At 34.3% G+C, this 17,100-nt stretch overlaps 1 protein-coding gene across 1 annotated transcript in view; it reads right to left on the reverse strand.

Annotated features, from left to right (window-relative positions):
* Positions 1-8,915, reverse strand: part of LOC134698932 (3'-5' exoribonuclease HELZ2-like) — a 52,337-nt gene extending 43,422 nt beyond the window's left edge. The window contains exon 1 of the mRNA XM_063560617.1: positions 8,688-8,915. Coding sequence (XP_063416687.1) covers positions 8,688-8,915 — 228 coding nt within the window. The remainder of the gene's footprint in view (positions 1-8,687) is intronic.
* Between the last annotated feature and the right edge of the window lie 8,185 nt (positions 8,916-17,100).

Genomic DNA, 17,100 nt, shown 5'->3' on the forward strand with positions numbered 1-17,100 from the left:
ACAACTGCTATGCGGATGATTCTCAGATGTATCTCGTTCTTAAACCGCACGACAATTGGAATAATGTATCAGCTCGACTTGAAACCTGTTTGGCGAACATAAGCTCTTGGATGTGTTCAAATAAGCTTAAATTGAACAAAGATAAAACCAAGTTGATAATTTTCTCCGATACACCGAGTCAAAGAGTTCTCAGACTGTCACCTCACTTTTGGCAAACGCATCGTTAGTGATTCAGCATGCGTCAAGATCCGTGGTGTTAACTTGAGCAAAACATTGGCGATGGACCGACAGATTAGTGCGACCTGGAAATCTTGTTTCTACCAAATCAGAAATATCGGTCGAATTCATCCATTCATTACAGAGAATGCAACAAAGACACTTGTTTGCTCTTTAGTGACGTTTCAATTGGACTACGGGAATGCATTGTTATACGGACTTCCCGCAAATGCAATCCAACGATTACAGCGTGTACAAAACACCGCCGTAAAATTAATTACAAGGAAAAAGAAAAACGAATATGTTAGTCCGATTTCATGACATCTTCATTGGCTGCCAATAACATTTAGGTGCAAATACAAAGTGTTGCTTTATTTGTTTAAAGCCCTGAAACAGGAAGCACCCGTGTACCTTCAAGAACTGGTTAACATTTACAAGCCAACAAGAACTGTTCGGTCTGAAAACAATATATTTCTAGTCAAACCAACACTAAGAAACAAAAACATATGGAGAGAGACGGTTTGATTGAGATGCCGCCGTTTTATGGAATGACTTACTGAAAGAACTGCGATCCACGGAAACTGAATGCTTTCAAGAAAAATTTAAAAAACTCATCTATTCAGACAGGATTTAAAAAAAAATAAAAAATCGGACAGTATTAGACTTTTATTTGATCTCAGTATATATTCTAATGTATCATACTTACTTATTTTTATTGCATTTTCATTTCCTTTACTGATTTTAATTTTAGACACAAAACTGTTAGTCCAATTTCTTAATTGAAGCTCTTCTGTTGATTTTCTTCTTATATTCTTCCAAATTTGTCTTTATTTTAAAATTATTTGTGATCAATAATTTTCAATTTTCATATATTGAGTTGTATTTGTTACGGTCTCTATTTTGATTCTAATGAACATAGATGTTTTTGATTTAAAAAAAAATAAAATGTTTTCTATATTTTTGTACTTGTATCATTGTTTTTTATGCACGGTAAAGCGCTTAGAGAAAATGTTTATTTACAAATGTAGATAGGCGATATATTAAGTTCCCGGAAAAAACATACGACATTGGTTAGGAAAACTTACAATCATAGTCAATTGAGATAAAAAAAAAAAAAAAATTATTTATATTTGCAACATGAAAGTTCATTCTGGCCTCAATATATATTAGCTTCTTGTTATTGAAGACATGCTCTTACTCCAAGATCCATTAGAAATAATAAATGTTTATGACACTTAAGAAATAATTGGTATTTCTGACGAATTTTTTTTTAATAGCATTTATCCGTTTTACATTTGGTTCGTGTCCGTTTTAAGCTTTATCCTGTCGATCATGTTAGTTTCACAGCCGTAAAACATCCGGTAGATTTCCATTTCTAAATTGGTCTACCGGACCTTCTATGGATGTATAACGGACAAGTAACGGTTACAGAACGTCAACAGAACGTACGAGTACCGCAAAAACCGGACGACAACCGGCCGTTCGACGAACACTTCATACTTTAGACGTCCGTTGAATGTTTCGAACATGCTCTAACAGACAGAACGGACGTCGACAAATAAAACGGACACTTTATGGACGTCAAATGCATATGGACATACGAATATCGGATGGGAACGTTCGTCTTATATAACAAAGGAATTGAAAAAAACGATCCGTTCGGCGTATATTCGTTCTATCCAGTAAGGTGTTTCCAGACTGAAGGTAGTACATGAGCTAATAACTATCCATGGTTCAGCTAGCAAGCATAGTAATTATCTTGACACTGTTACATAATAAGAAAACGTAATCATTCATTGATTTGTACGTCTAGATTTAATTTTATTGATGCACTATTTCTACATGCTGTTGTAAACAGAGGAAACTTTATCGAAATGGCTTTTAAACGGCAAAACAACAAACAAGACTGCTGTTCTTTTATACATATTGTGTCAGTTCCTATTTGATTAAAAATGATGAATTTTTATAGCTAAATGAAGAGAAACACAGTATCATTTTTGTATTTTGTCATCATAACCCTAGAACATTTCATTATTTTCTGTTTGAATGCAAATCATGTAATTTTCCTATTAGCTATATCCGATCGTATAGCTGCACTTCATCATTTGAATATCTGCCTGGTACGACAAAAGATGAGTAAAAACGTTATACCTCTATTGTATTGAAATTCTACATTTCTATATTTGAGTCACTTGTGACATTTTAATACCCCCTCTCAAACCCCCCCTCAAACCCCCCCCCCCCCCCCCCATTTGGTGAAATATTTTGCATCAAGTAAAGATAGAAATTGCTATAGTGACATGAAAAATAGATTATCTTTCCATACTTTAATAAATTGAAATTAATATGGACGATGCTGCTTCCATACATATGCACATATATAACACAGCCATTCAGCCTTACGTGCTAGAGAGCAAGGAAAACCTTTTGTATTGTAGATCTACAATGCAAATATGACATCAAATACCAAAAAAGCGGGCAGTGTAGAAATAAAGCCCCAATTATGTCAAATCCAAGCAGAATACTTATATAATTTTGCTAGACATATCATAACGTTACCATTGGGAATTTATTATTAAGTGACACGTAATATTGATTTTCAAAGCCGACAAGAACGAGAATTTCAGGTAACTGGTATATGCTATTGTGAACTAAGCTATTAAAAGTGAATGGGTCAAGCAAAATTAACCAAAACTTGACACTATATCTATTTGACCATTTGTGTTGGTCATTTATTCAGTAGTGCTTTCATAATTTACGAAAAATAATTTGCAAACATGTGTCTTACCCCTTCAAAATAGTTTACGTATGTAACTGTTTTATCCTCTTTTCACGACAAAGCCTAAGTCTGAAAATCACTTTCAACTTGCCTTGCAGTCAAATTTTTGAATATAAAAAAATCGTCTAATCTGTAATTTAACTTACTAGATAAAACGCTTACCCTGTCGATATGGTCTAACTTGAGCTCTTTTTTTAGTAAATAATTTTCCAACAGGTTACTTTTTTTTTTGTAACTTTGGAATAGATGTAGGAAATTATTGGAACAAAGATGAATCAATATTGCCTTACTAAATCTAGTAATACATAGATACGTGTTTTTATTAAAATTCTTACCATGAGATTGAGTTCTTTAAACAATGGAATCCAATAACTACGAACTTCGCTGGCATGTTTAAAATATCTTTCTAGTTTTCTGATCCAAAAACCTTTAAAACAAAAGTTAATCAATGCATATCTTCTATTATGATAATATGTTTTAATTTGTAATATTAGGCGGTGAGGGTCAGAAAGGTCATATGTAAATATAAGCAAAGTTTTTTCTTCAATGACGTGTAGTCTTATCAAAATGTAAAACAAATTACAATACCAACTATAAATAATTTCAAAATACACGAGAAACTCTATGACATAGGAACTAATTTTACTGCACAAACTGTTCATTCAGAGATACTTGAGCACAAAAAGTTTTAACATATTAACCATAACATGAAAGTTAAACAGTTAACAAAAACAAATAAGCAATAGTAAGCTAAACCAGTAAAATAAACTATCAAGGTGGCGGCAAGTGTTATAAGTCTTGCCATACACTGTGATTTCAAATATTACAGGACTAAGTGAGCTATACCATACTTAATACGATACGAATTTCGGCTGTCTCGGAACGCAAAATTGACGATTTTTAGTCTTAACCTTCTGATTGTATATGCGCTAGTTTGCAATTCATAGTACACAACTGGCTATGTTAGTACTTACAAATTGAACATTATTAACTATATTTCTTTCCGAAATGTGTAAATCAAATGGATGAGATATATTAAGCTTTATTCCGGATATTGTTTATACTGTTTTAATTAGTTGTGCGTAAAAAACAACAAGCACATTTGGCGTCATTTAAATACTAATTGTATTTATAGTAGTTTTTTATTCATTTTTTTTTGTATATAAATAAGGCCGTTAGTTTTCTCGTTTGAATTGTTTAACTATGTGGTATGGGCTTTGCTCATTATTGAAGAACGTACGGTGACCTATAGTTGTTAATGTCTGTGTCATTTTGGTCTCTTGTGGACAGTTGTCTTATTGGCAAGCATACCATATCCACAATATTCAAACCTAATTAAAAGTTCACTTTTTAAAATGAACTAAATGTAATACATAGGTTATCATAATTTCAATAGATGGAATAAAATAGCTCTGACATAATAATTTGTCAGGACCAAATGAATCAATTGTTTTTCTTCTGCTTCAAGTAAAATTAAATACTTATTTTTCTTGAGATTTTTTTCTTTTAAAAAGCAACACAATATAATATAAATTTCCTTTTTGAAATTTGATCTTTTTTTATAAATACAAAAATTTCCGTATAAACATTTAAATTCAGACCATTCACCATTAAATGATTACTTTATTATTGATAAATCAATGCTTCCTAAATCTGTCGCTGAAATGGACTCACCATTCTATATGTTGTTCCTTTGTGTGCCTAATAACATTAAATTGAAATTGAATGATTTCTGTTCACTCATGGAATTGTTTTAAAAACTTGTCTTTCATTTTTGTAATTTCTATATGACTTCACTGGGAATTGAACCAGTCCATACATTCTGTAACGTGTTACTAACATCAATATATCGACGAAACCTCTAGGCACCAATCGTATACAATTTAAATGTATAATTAATACATATAAATGAATATATGATATACATAGGTACAATAGACACACAGGGCTTGCATCTTTATATATACATAATAGGCAAACGTAGCGTATGAATTGGTAGCCACGAGGTTTCATGGTTAAGATAAAGACGTTTCAGGTATGGACCTGTCTGTATGGGTTCGAATACCTGAATTCTCTCTGTCATCCCTTTCCTCGAGTTTTTTAGTTTTTGTTCTTTTTTTGTTTGTTTAATGTTGTGGATATTTTGTGAAAATACGCGAATTTGTTCGTTTATTATTGCATTATTGTTGAATATTTAACATGTTTGAAACAAAAATTCAAACATTCTTTTTGTCCATTTTTGTTTTATGAATTAATATAATATGTTTTCATCTGTTTTACTACATAATTTTACAACTGTTAATTAACAAATTTCTATGCTAGAAAATCGAGATGTTCCTAGAATTAGGCTTTTTGTTTAAAAAAAAATCGGAAATATACTTATTATATGCGTTCTTTGTCAGGTTGTTTTCCCTTTGAGACATTCTCCATTTTTATTTTCAAAAAACAAATAACATTCAGACGCCTTATGGTATGAAGACCTTTAGGGGTAGACGTGTTGTCTTACAATATATTTGTATTTTTTTTTAACCATTTGATTGTGATATTAAGTTTATTGTAATGGATCGTTTGACACGATTACATGGTTATTTAAACTCACGTACAATACCTTCTAATTAAGAATAGGCAGTAATTTTTAAAAGTTATTAAAAATAGTTTAAAAGAGGGACGAAAGATACCAGAGGGACAGTCAAACTCATAAATCTAAAACAAACTGACAACGCCATGGCTAAAAATGAAAAAGACAAACAGAAAAACAATAGTACACATGACACAACATAGAAAACTAAAGAATAAACAACACGAACCCCACCAAAAACTAGGGGTGATCTCAGGTGCTCCGGAAGGGTAAGCAGATCCTGCTCCACATGCGGCACCCGTCGTGTTGCTTATGTGATTACAAATCCGGTAAATAGTCTAATTCGGTAGGTCAAATTCATGAAAGGGAAGGGGGTAGTAGTTACGACGTGAGGAATATATCCGATATCATTTGTGAAATGGTTATTCCATAACGTTCAACCAACTCGTGATGGCGTCCGTAAAATTTACGAAGGGATGATTTCAACTTCACCATTTGGAACTCTTGATTTAATAGCTTCCTTGTGAGCAGTAACCCTCTATCAAGAAAATCATGATAGGAAATGCAAGCACGGGAATATCGTATCAATTGAGAGATATATACCCCGTATGCAGGTGCTGCTGGATTGTTGCTACTTAGAAACGGAAAGTTCACAATTGGAAAGCTGAAATCATCCCTTTTTTCGAAAAGTTTTGTCTTCAACCGACCCTCATTGTCAATTTCTAGATGTAAGTCAAGATATGAAGCTGACTTAACTGTATCTGTAGTATCCTTTATCTCCAATTCGATGGGATAGATGCGTTCCACATAGTCACCAAATTTTGAATTGTTTAGTGAAAGAACGTCATCTATATAGCGGAAAGTAGAGCTAAAGGATATTGCTAACTTCTTATCTTTCTTCCTAAGAAGTTCCTGCATGAAGTCAGCCTCATAATAATAAAGAAACAAGTCAGCAAGTAGAGGGGCACAGTTTGTTCCCATTGGGATGCCGACAGTCTGTTGAAAAACACGTCCTCCGAACGTAACAAATATGTTGTCAATCAAGAAATCAAGCATCTTGATAATATCGGTTTCAGAGAATTTTTTGTTTGAATCAGAGAGATTCTTTACAAAGTAGGATTTATCCCTCCCTAAGACAAGATACTTGTATCTACGTTGGCCATTCTTTTTTATGAAGCAAAGTAATACCAACTCTTTTAATTGTCTTTAAGTTTGGAATGTGGAATACTTGTGTAAAGAGTAGAGAAGTCAAATGTTTTAATACTGTTACAAGATGAAAGAGAGTTAGATTGTATGTACTCTAAAAGATCTTTGGAATTTTTAAGTATCCACATCTGATTCACGCCACCTCTAGAATAGGCAGTTTCACAATAACTTTGAAGCCCGTCTTTGATTGCTGATAAAATGGATGTTAATAATTTAGAAAGAGGTTTTGTGGAGCACTTGGAAGACCCAGCAATATACCGCTGTTTGTAAGGACACTTATGTAGTTTAGGTATCCAATACAGTGATGGAAGATCCAGTTCTTCATCTTTGGTTGAAATACCAAAGGAACAAAGAACAGACCTATGATTATCCAGGATTTCCTCTTTGGTAAGTGTCGTGAGGGTATATGTTGAGTTTCCAAGTGAATAATCTATACTTAATTCGTTTATCAAGCAATTAATGTAATGACTTTTACAAACAAAAACGATGTTATTTGGGGCTTTGTCTGCGGGGACAACAACATATTTATCATGGAGGTCGGATAGGTGTTTAGCAACATTTGGGTCTTTAAAAATTGACGTAGCATGGGCATTGATGGACCCATTCAGTATTAAGGACCTCACTGCCTTTATCCATTCGGATAGAGTGTCTACGTCTTCCATCTCGCGCTTAGCCCATTGCCTGGCATAATCATCGACTGAATCCATCAAAATTTTAAAGTTGTATTTCCAATTGATGGATTTAGGCTCACGATATTTCGGACATTTCGATAACACGTTTCGTAGAGAAGTGTTATTAACAATGTTAAGGTCACCGGTAATAACGTGGCCAGCAGGATTATATGTGAATTGGGAACTAGCACAAGTGCAATCAGGAGGTTTAGACTTGAAGTCGTCAATATCGAGATCCTGCAAAACGCGTTTGTAATTGAGTCATAGAAACAATAGATAAGCGTTGATTCATCAAAAACAAACTATCTTAGAGTGGTTATTATCAGACTTTTTAGGCACAATAAGAAATACAAGCTGTTTTTACTTGTAATGATTCTAAACTCCATTTGCACATAAATCTCATCGTCATAAGTAGCGTGACGCTACAATACATATATAGCGGTACCGCAAACGTCTAATGAACACAGTCCTGAACGTTATGGGGTCCCGCGAAGGATAATTTAAGCAATAAATATAGAAAAAATCTTAAAATGAAATAACTATTGTCTCTCAAATGAAATAAAACTTTAACTATTTACACTTAAACAGTCTTTATGTTTTACGGAACGGTTTAATCCAACTTTTGATTTTCTCCTTGGCATCAGTTTTTGCTTTTCTAGTTGAAGTAATAGTATTGTCACTAGAATCACACGGACTATCTGTTGATAAGACTTCAAGTGGATATAGCTTACTTATTGGTTTAGATGTCGTGCCATTTTTAGTGCGTAAAATGGCTGACATACAAAGTCCATCTCTCCCATAAACTAACTTAACGATAATCGCTATATTCCACACTGTCATTGGGGTATCATCATGAATCTGTACAATGTCGCCCACTTTTTAAATGATTTGAATGTTAATTCCGGTATTTCTATGTTGTCCCTAAGTGAAGTGAGATATTCTCGTCGACATCTGTTCCAGAAGTGGTGAATAATGCGTTTTTGAACACTAGATTGTCTATTGTCTATTTGCTGTGCAATGTGTTAAGTTTTGTACGTTCTCCTCACTGCTGAAATTAATTGTTCCTGAATACGGTAACAAGTTTTAATCCGTCTTATAGAGAAGATGAGACGGTGTAAGCGGTTCATCATCGGTAAGGTCCGTTGATACGTGGGTTAACGGACGATCATTTAATATAGCCTCTATCTCGGTCACAGTTGTCTCTGGCACTCTATAAGTAACTAGTGCTCGTCCTAACACTTTCTTTATTCAATTTCTTGGTCAAGCCGATCAATCGTTCCCACCAACCACCATACCATGGTGCACGCTTCGGAATAAATTTCCACTGAGTTCCATATATGTTGAGTTGTTCCTGAATAGTAGATAATAGATGTAAGACATCTTGTATATTGAATCCATCACATGGTGTTTTAAGCATTTCAATTTCCTTCGCTGCTGCGGCATATGTTGTACATTTGTCAGACATCATGATTTTTGGTAACGATTTGCGGCTGGCGAATCTCCCAAACGCTAGAATGAAATGTTTGTTCTGTAAGGTCTTCAACGATTTCCAAATGCACAGCTCCAGTGTTGGCGCAGGTGAAGAGACAAATATATGCTTTACTAATACTGTTGCTTTTTGTTCTCACATTCAATGCTCCTGTGAAGTCGACACCGGTTACGGTAAACGGTGGTGATTAATTGTCTGTCGGACGGCAGTGGTGGTGGGTCGGTGTATGCTATGGTCTTCCTGTAATTTTACGGTATTTAACGCAATTACGGAGTATTGATTTCACACATTGTCGAATCGACGGAATCCAGTAAGACTGGCGAATAAATGTCACTGTACTATCTAATCCAAAGTGAAAATTCCATGCGTGTGCATCCATCACAATCAATTTACAAAGTCTGTCTTTGTTCGGTATTAGTACTAGAAATTAAGCTGATTCATCAATAGGTGCATTGTTAATTCTCCCGCCACAGCGGATAATGTTCATTTTATCCATGTACAAACTTAGTTGCTTCACTAGCGCATTTTTCTCTGATTTGTTGTTTAAACTCTCAATAACACCCGGGTATTTCCGCAGTTGCGAATCTCGGATCCATGAAGTCGGAGCAGTCTGAACTTCATTGACACTAAGATTTCCTGTTAGTTTGTCATTATTTTTACAGTTGTTATGAATCGGTACATGTATGATGTTATACGCAAAAGTTTTGGTATGAGCTGTAGCGTTGTGTATCCATAATTTAACTTATTCCTTCATAAGATCTGATTTTCTGTTGCGGTTCACTAGTTAATTGTTCTTGCTCAATTGTAGTGCTAAGAATGTGTAATTCTTCATTCTTCCACTGTGACCAGTTTGATTTATCAGTGAGCCATTCAGGTCCTTTTACCTAAAGATCCAATTCTAAGAATTTCGTTGCAGTTACTCCTCTCGATAGTATATCTGCCGGAATTGAATCTGTCGGACATTACTTCCAGTGGTATTCTTTAGTAATTTCGTTAATTTCCTCCACTCGATTACTAACGAAAACGGGTAATTTTTTCAGTAGTAAGCCAACTTAAAGTTATCTGACTGTCACTCCTTAATGTGACGATTGTAATATCCAAGTGCGATTTCAAATGCTTGATGAGTCTTGCGCCTATCAAAGCTGCACTGAGTTCTAATTTCGGGATTGTTAACTGTTTCAGAGGTGTCACTAGATTCTTTGACATGATACGTACGGTTTCTTTTCCACTGACCAAATATGCGCATGCTCCATAGGCTTTCAAGCTTGCATCTGTAAAAACCTGTAATTTTACATTGTCTGTTTTTTCTTTGAAATACGGTCTAATAATTTCCTAATGTGAACATTCATTAATATCTTGTAGTACACACTTCTATTCTGTTGTAATTTAAGATGTAAGAGGTTCATTCCAACTTAATTTCTTTCTCCCACAAAGTCTGCATAAGTATCTTACTACGCACATTAACTGGACCAATAAGTCCGAGTGGATCATAGATATTCGACGATTGTCCTAAAATCTCTCGTTTTGTCATACGTGTATCTTCAACATCGGTGTATTCCGGTATGGCGAAAGTAAGTGTGTCGTTACAAGTGTTCCATCTCAATCCAAGCACTTTTATGAGTTCATCTTTGTCTAATACGTTGTGTGAATTTGCGCGGTCTCGCAAAAGTTCAGAATTTGAAGCCCATGAGCGCAAGTTAAATCCTGCTCTAGTGAATAAGTCTCTTGATGCATCACGTGTTTCATGTTCTTGATGTATCAAAATATTTTGTAGGAAAACTCGACAGTATATTATCAACATACAAATCATTCATTAAAGTGTCAGTATATTCACAACGGTTCTCTCTCAAGTGTTTTTGTAGAACGAAATTCAGTATGAATGGCGATGGGGTGGCTCTAAATAATACAGACTTAAATCGGTAAGTTGACAGTGGAGTTGATAGGTCTGTTGGTGTATCGAACTAAAAGAAACGTGTGACATCTCTATCCTGTGTCTCTAATCCAACGCTCAAGAACGCCTTCTCTATATCAGTAGTAACGTCAAATTGGTGTAAACGAAATCTTAAAAGATTGCCGACTAAGTCATTTAAATTGGGTTGAGTAGTCATCAAACAATCATTAAGACTAGATGATTCTGTTGTTGCTTTACAACTGCAGTCGAATACGACCCTGATTGGTGTTGTAGTTGAATCTTTTCTTTCAGCATGATGCGGAATATAGTGTATTTTGCTCTTTGTATCGGTCTCATTAATAGTATCCACTTTCTCTATGAAGCCCCTTTTCTCCTGCTCAGCCATTATTTCTCCATATTTTTCCAATAGTTTGGGTTCTTTGCTAAGTCTTCTTACTACATTTTCTGTCCTTCGTTGTGCAATGGCTTTATTTGTCTGTAACGTAGGGTAATCCTCTTCCCATGGTAACAATACAAAATATCTGTTGTCATGGTAACGAATTTGTTTCTCTTCATAAGTCTTTTGAATATCTATCTGTTCTTTTAACCTTGTGGTGTCAACTTTCTCGGTGTCTAGTGACTCTATTTTCCAAAATTTCTCCAAGTCGTACTCGTCGGTTTTTTTTTGCGATCATCACGTTCATCATTGAAGCTCTATTGTATCCATCTGTGTCAGAGGTGTGTGAATGTAGCGATCCAGACAACAAGTATCCGATTTTTGATTGAACAGCTGTCGGTAGTTCGTCTCGGATAATATCATTCTTAACAATTGACCAGAAGTAATCAGCTCCAATTAGAATAGATGTTTCAAAGTTTTCATCTGCTGTTACTGGGTGAGCTAATTTTATTCCTGACAATTAACTAAGTTTTGCTGCTTGGCGTACATAGGTTCTCATCGGTGCTGCGATCTCTGGAACGATCAAGACTCGAATCGGTAGTTTACCATCTGTAGTTATGAGATAAACCAATCCTGTTCCCAAATGGCGAATTTTAGTATTATTTGCATTGTCTCCGAATCCGGATAGGTTAACGCTTTCAGTTCCAGTAGGCTTGAGTTTCAATTTCTCGGCCAATTCCTCTGTGATAAATGACCGCTGTGCGCTTTCGTCAAACAATATTTTTGCATCAAGTATTTCATGTTCTGCACCTACTGGGTTAATTGCTGTCTTCAAAAGTACACGATCTGGTGATTGCGAGTTTAACACAGTGTCTGGTTTCTCCGCGTTGTGTTGAATTGTTCCTACAGTTATATCCCCTGTTTGTTGTCTTCATCTGTTTTAACATTGTCTTTGCAAATGCTGGTGTGATGACGTTTGTGACACTTGTTGCAATTTTTTTGTAGATTTACATGCGGATAAGCTATGGTGTCCTACACAGTTAAAGCATAAGCGGTCTTTTTCACGATTGACATCCGGCCATTGTAATCAGATACTTTAGTGCAATTAACAGACGAGTGTGGCTCCTTACAGTACGCACAGTTTGGCATGGGTTTAGTGTTACTTGCGTTTGTATTCTTGTTACCTCTATGTCGATTACTAGAATATGTATTTGTTAGAAAGGCGGCGGTAGCTGTAGGGGTTTCTAACTGTTCTGAAATTTTGCCTGCATCCATAATATAAAGTTCATCGAAAATTCTACGGCATAAATCATTCAGTTTTAAATCTGTAGATCTATATTGTCTGGCAAGATTTCTGCGGATTTTACCGGGTAGTTTGTTCATAATAATGGGCACTAAAAATGCTCCGTATGTGTCTTCACTTTGACATAATGACTCCAAACCTTTAATGTGTATCTCAATTTAATCGTAGTACTTTTTCATGCTAGATATCGTGTAATTAGGGGCTGGTATATCAACAAGTGCTTGTATAAACTTCTGTCTTATTACATGCGATTGTCCATATCTGTCTTGCAATAATGAATTAGCTTTATCATAATTTGCATGTGTAAGCGCAAACCCTGTGACGGTTTTCAATGCCTCATCATGGAGTAGTGAATTCAAATAATTAATTTCCAAGAAAAGTGTTGTCGTGAACGGATGTCTCGTATGAATCCCCAAATGACTGACACTGCATAATATTACCATCAAAGGTAGGAAGATTCAATTTGGGCAACTTGTTGTACTCATTTACTCTAGTGTTACTACGTGAAAACTGAGTTTCCGGTTTATGGAAGTTTGAATTACATGTATTCTGTTTAGTGTATCTCTTGGGTTGAGGAAAAATTTGTTGATCATGAGCAGGTAACTGTTGAGCATAACTAGGCTGATCATGAGCGGAATGTGTAGGGCCGCTATGAAATATTTTGCATTTGTACTGAGTGCAGATGTATTGACAAGAATGAGCTTTTGTATTTGCGTTAGTTTTCCATCTCATGTGTTAGCATACTCTTCTTAATCGACTTCTACTTCTCCTTCATCAAAATTGTCTAGAATGTCCTCATTTAGTTTTTGTAGTGTCTCTTGTTTCTTCAACAGATTGTTCACAATTTTAGTTAACTCTTCAGTGTTCAAGGGCTCATCTCCGTCGTCTAGGATATCCTCAAATTTCTTCAAAAGTCGGGAAATGACACTTCTGTGTCCTGCACGTATCGAACGTAGTTTGGAACTCATCCGGTCACTGCACCAATATCTTAGAGAGGTATTATCAGACTTTTTAGACACAATAAGAAAAACTAGCTGTTTTACTTTTAATGATTCTACACTCCATTTGCACATAAATCTAAACGTCATAAGTAGCGTGACGCTACAATACACACATAGCGGTACCGCGAAAGTCTAAAGAACACAGTCACCTCACGGTCATAAAACTTTCGAGCATGATTTTTTGTACTCAGACTCGAAATCAACCAATCAAATTGCTGGATTTCATGTTTCGAGCATGATTTTGTGCTCCGAGCACTGAGCAAAGTCTCCGGGCTCATGGTTTCTTTTCCATGAATCAACGCTTATTCATTGTATCTTTATCACAGAAAGTTTGCTAGGACTACAATTAAAGCACTGTAGTGGTCTATTAACTCAAGCTACGTGTACTTTTAAAGGCCATAACATTGATAATCACTTGTTATATAAACGGGCGGTATACAACTATTGCTAGTTCGCAATTCATAAGTAACACGTCTTTACCTATCTCCATAACAAATTGATACAGGGCTGCTGCTTACGAGGTAGCAATTAAACCCAGGGTTCCAAGAAGTTAAGTGAAATTAATCAATTCGAAAGCTTAAAAGACCCTATCACGAGTTAGGTAACCTTTATACAGTATATATGCGAAAGACCACTTTTTTGTACATCATAATTAAGTTTATTAATCACATTATTTAAACTGCTTAAATGTTCAAAGCTGCAAACTGCCCAATTAAAGAGTGGTTTTAATAAGATGGGGGCGACTCCAAAGACCAGTGAGATATTATTCTATGTTGTTTCTTTAATTGTGCTGCTATGGTGTGAAACTTTAGACTCGTCTTCTCTTAACACTAGTATACTAGTATTCCTAAACGCTTCATTGAGAGCTGTTAATCCTTCTTGAGCAATGCAATCGATATTACATTTTGTTTATGATGTGGTTTATATTGCTCAACTTCAAGTTTGTAAACTGTAAGTTGTCGTTTGATAGTATTTGGTTTATTTCGACCAGTTGAGTTTGGAATCCATCGCACCTCTTTTCTAAACTTATATATACTATTTTATATTATAAAATGACTTAATATAAATGATTCTATAAAGTCAACTGATATAATTGAATGACCAAACAGAGTTTAAACTCCTGAATTTAATAAATAACTATACCTTTATAATAGCATTCCAAAGCAAGCCCATAATCTTCACACTAAAAGAAAATACCAAAATAATTTTGCATTTGACGCTAGTAATCAAGACTATCTTATGGATGTTCTTAGGTCAGGTTGAGAATTTATTTTCAAATGTTTGGATTCATTCGTTTCTACCTCTACGGTACAGGGTAAAATATTTTTGCCCCATAACACCCATTTTATTTTCATATAATTACATTAGATGTATGTTTCATTATAATACTTTATTTTGATTGGCTAACTGCACATCACTTGTTATTCCGTAAGCAATTGCATCACTCAATAAAACTTTTCATTCAAGATAACACGTGGTCCCACAATAAAGTGCACAGGTGAATAACATACAAAAAATATAAAATTCGTGTTTTCACGATCATAGCTGAAAAATGTAATTATAAGTATTGAATGCTTCTTTTTGTAACTTTATAGGGTTGTAAAAGCGTTGACCGTGCGTACATTTTTAGTATGAAGCGCTTCCGCGCTTCATACAAAATGTACTTCGGTCAACGATTTTACACCCCAATAAATTTACAAAAAGAAGCATTCAATTCTTAAATAAAACTTCAATAGCTTATAATATATCATTGATCAAAATCAGATTTTTTAAATTTTTCTAGTCAGATTTGAGACAAAATTAGTACCAATACAAATATAAGACAAAAGTCCTCGTCAGCCTTTTCACGACATTTTTTTAATTGAATATCTCGCATGCATTATATTTTCCGAGTTTTGGATGAAAATTCCTACTGTGTGAAGGACTACACATTCAAGCAAACACTCCGAGGATGATATCATCAATATGTACACATTCCGGCTCCGGTAGTTCCATCCCGTCGTTTGTTTGGCTGTCACGATATATATGTTACAGGGAATTTGTGAAATCAGGGATTTTGTAAAATCACTGAACTGATTAGTGATTTTATCAAATCCCAGATTTTGACTAATGCTTTTACAAAATCACTGCAATAATTAAGATCTGTTTTATAGATTCACTGATTGAATTCAGGGAATTTGTAAAATAAATTCATTCATTTTTATTAAGAATTGCTGTGCAAAAAAACTTCAACAGTAACACTCAATAAGTTGGAGTTTAATATTTTGTCAATGAGCCACAGAAGGAAGACAAAACAAGCTCTTATCACTACAGTGTTTGAAAGAAAGTTACTGTTTATTATAGTTTTTCTGTATAATTGCTGTAAAAAATAAAACCAATTCTATCAAATTTTAAAAATTAGATATAAAACAGAACATTAGGTTGATTGCTGTCATAAAAGAAAACAAATACATATAAAAGGAATAATTAATTGAATAGGTAAAAGTATGTGATCCAGTGGAAAATATAATATGCATATCATAGCAAGAGCATCTTATTGCTGCATGAAAATTGATATCTAAAAACAAATAAGTGTTGTATTATCAATTTGCTGCCTACAGTATAATTAGTTATCAAAGGTACCAGGATTATAGTTTAGTACGCCAGACGCGCGTTTCGTCTACACAAGACTCATCAGTGACGTTCAAATCAAAAATATTTATAAACCCAAACAAGTACAAAGTTGAAGAGCATCGAGGATCATTTTTATTCACAAAATAGTAATAAAAAAGACAACAGAACATATGGAATACTTTCTTTAGTACTTGCATGTTAATGAATATGTTCTAGCCACGTAAAAATGAGTTTTACCTACTTTGGTCATATATCAGATACATGTATTTTATCACTAAGTGATACGACTTTGAATAAGTTTCTAAACTTTCTCAAACTTTTAATCGAAATTAAGTGAATATTTTGTTACTAAATGTAGGTATGAAGTTCTTCAATGTGGAGATGTGAAAAAAAAATGTTAAAGACGGTATTTATCCGAAGAAGATGTTTTAAACATATTATTTATGTCTTGAAATCATGTAAAGCATAGTTAAGAAAACTCACATAGCAATAACTTATAGCATGTATAGTTGTAGGGACAAAATAGTATTAAAAGTATGTAAATAGAAAGTGTGCAAATGTTTCATACAAAGCTTTAGAACTTAACAAGGAACTGTGAGAAGAATGCCAGTTAATGAAAGGTAGAGCTGCTACAGTAAAGGTATTATCATTAAGTCTTTAATAAGCAAAGAGTTCTATTTTCCGAGGATATATTGATTTGATACAGACATGAATTAAAAAACAGGGTAATTATGTAACGGTAGATGTCACCCAAACTTGCCACGCAAAAATAAGCAAATTCACAGTGGTCTAAATATCCGTTTAATGCCTTTTAGTCATTAGCATTATACACTAGTTCTAGCTCATAGTGTTTATTAATTAAATATAAATCCAAATCATTAGTGATCATTGGTCTATTTTTATATAACTAAAACACATTTCTAAAAGCATGTTATACTTTATTGTAATCAGGGATT

Source organism: Mytilus trossulus, chromosome 1 (genome assembly GCF_036588685.1).
Source record: "Mytilus trossulus isolate FHL-02 chromosome 1, PNRI_Mtr1.1.1.hap1, whole genome shotgun sequence".
NCBI lineage: Eukaryota > Metazoa > Mollusca > Bivalvia > Mytilida > Mytilidae > Mytilus > Mytilus trossulus.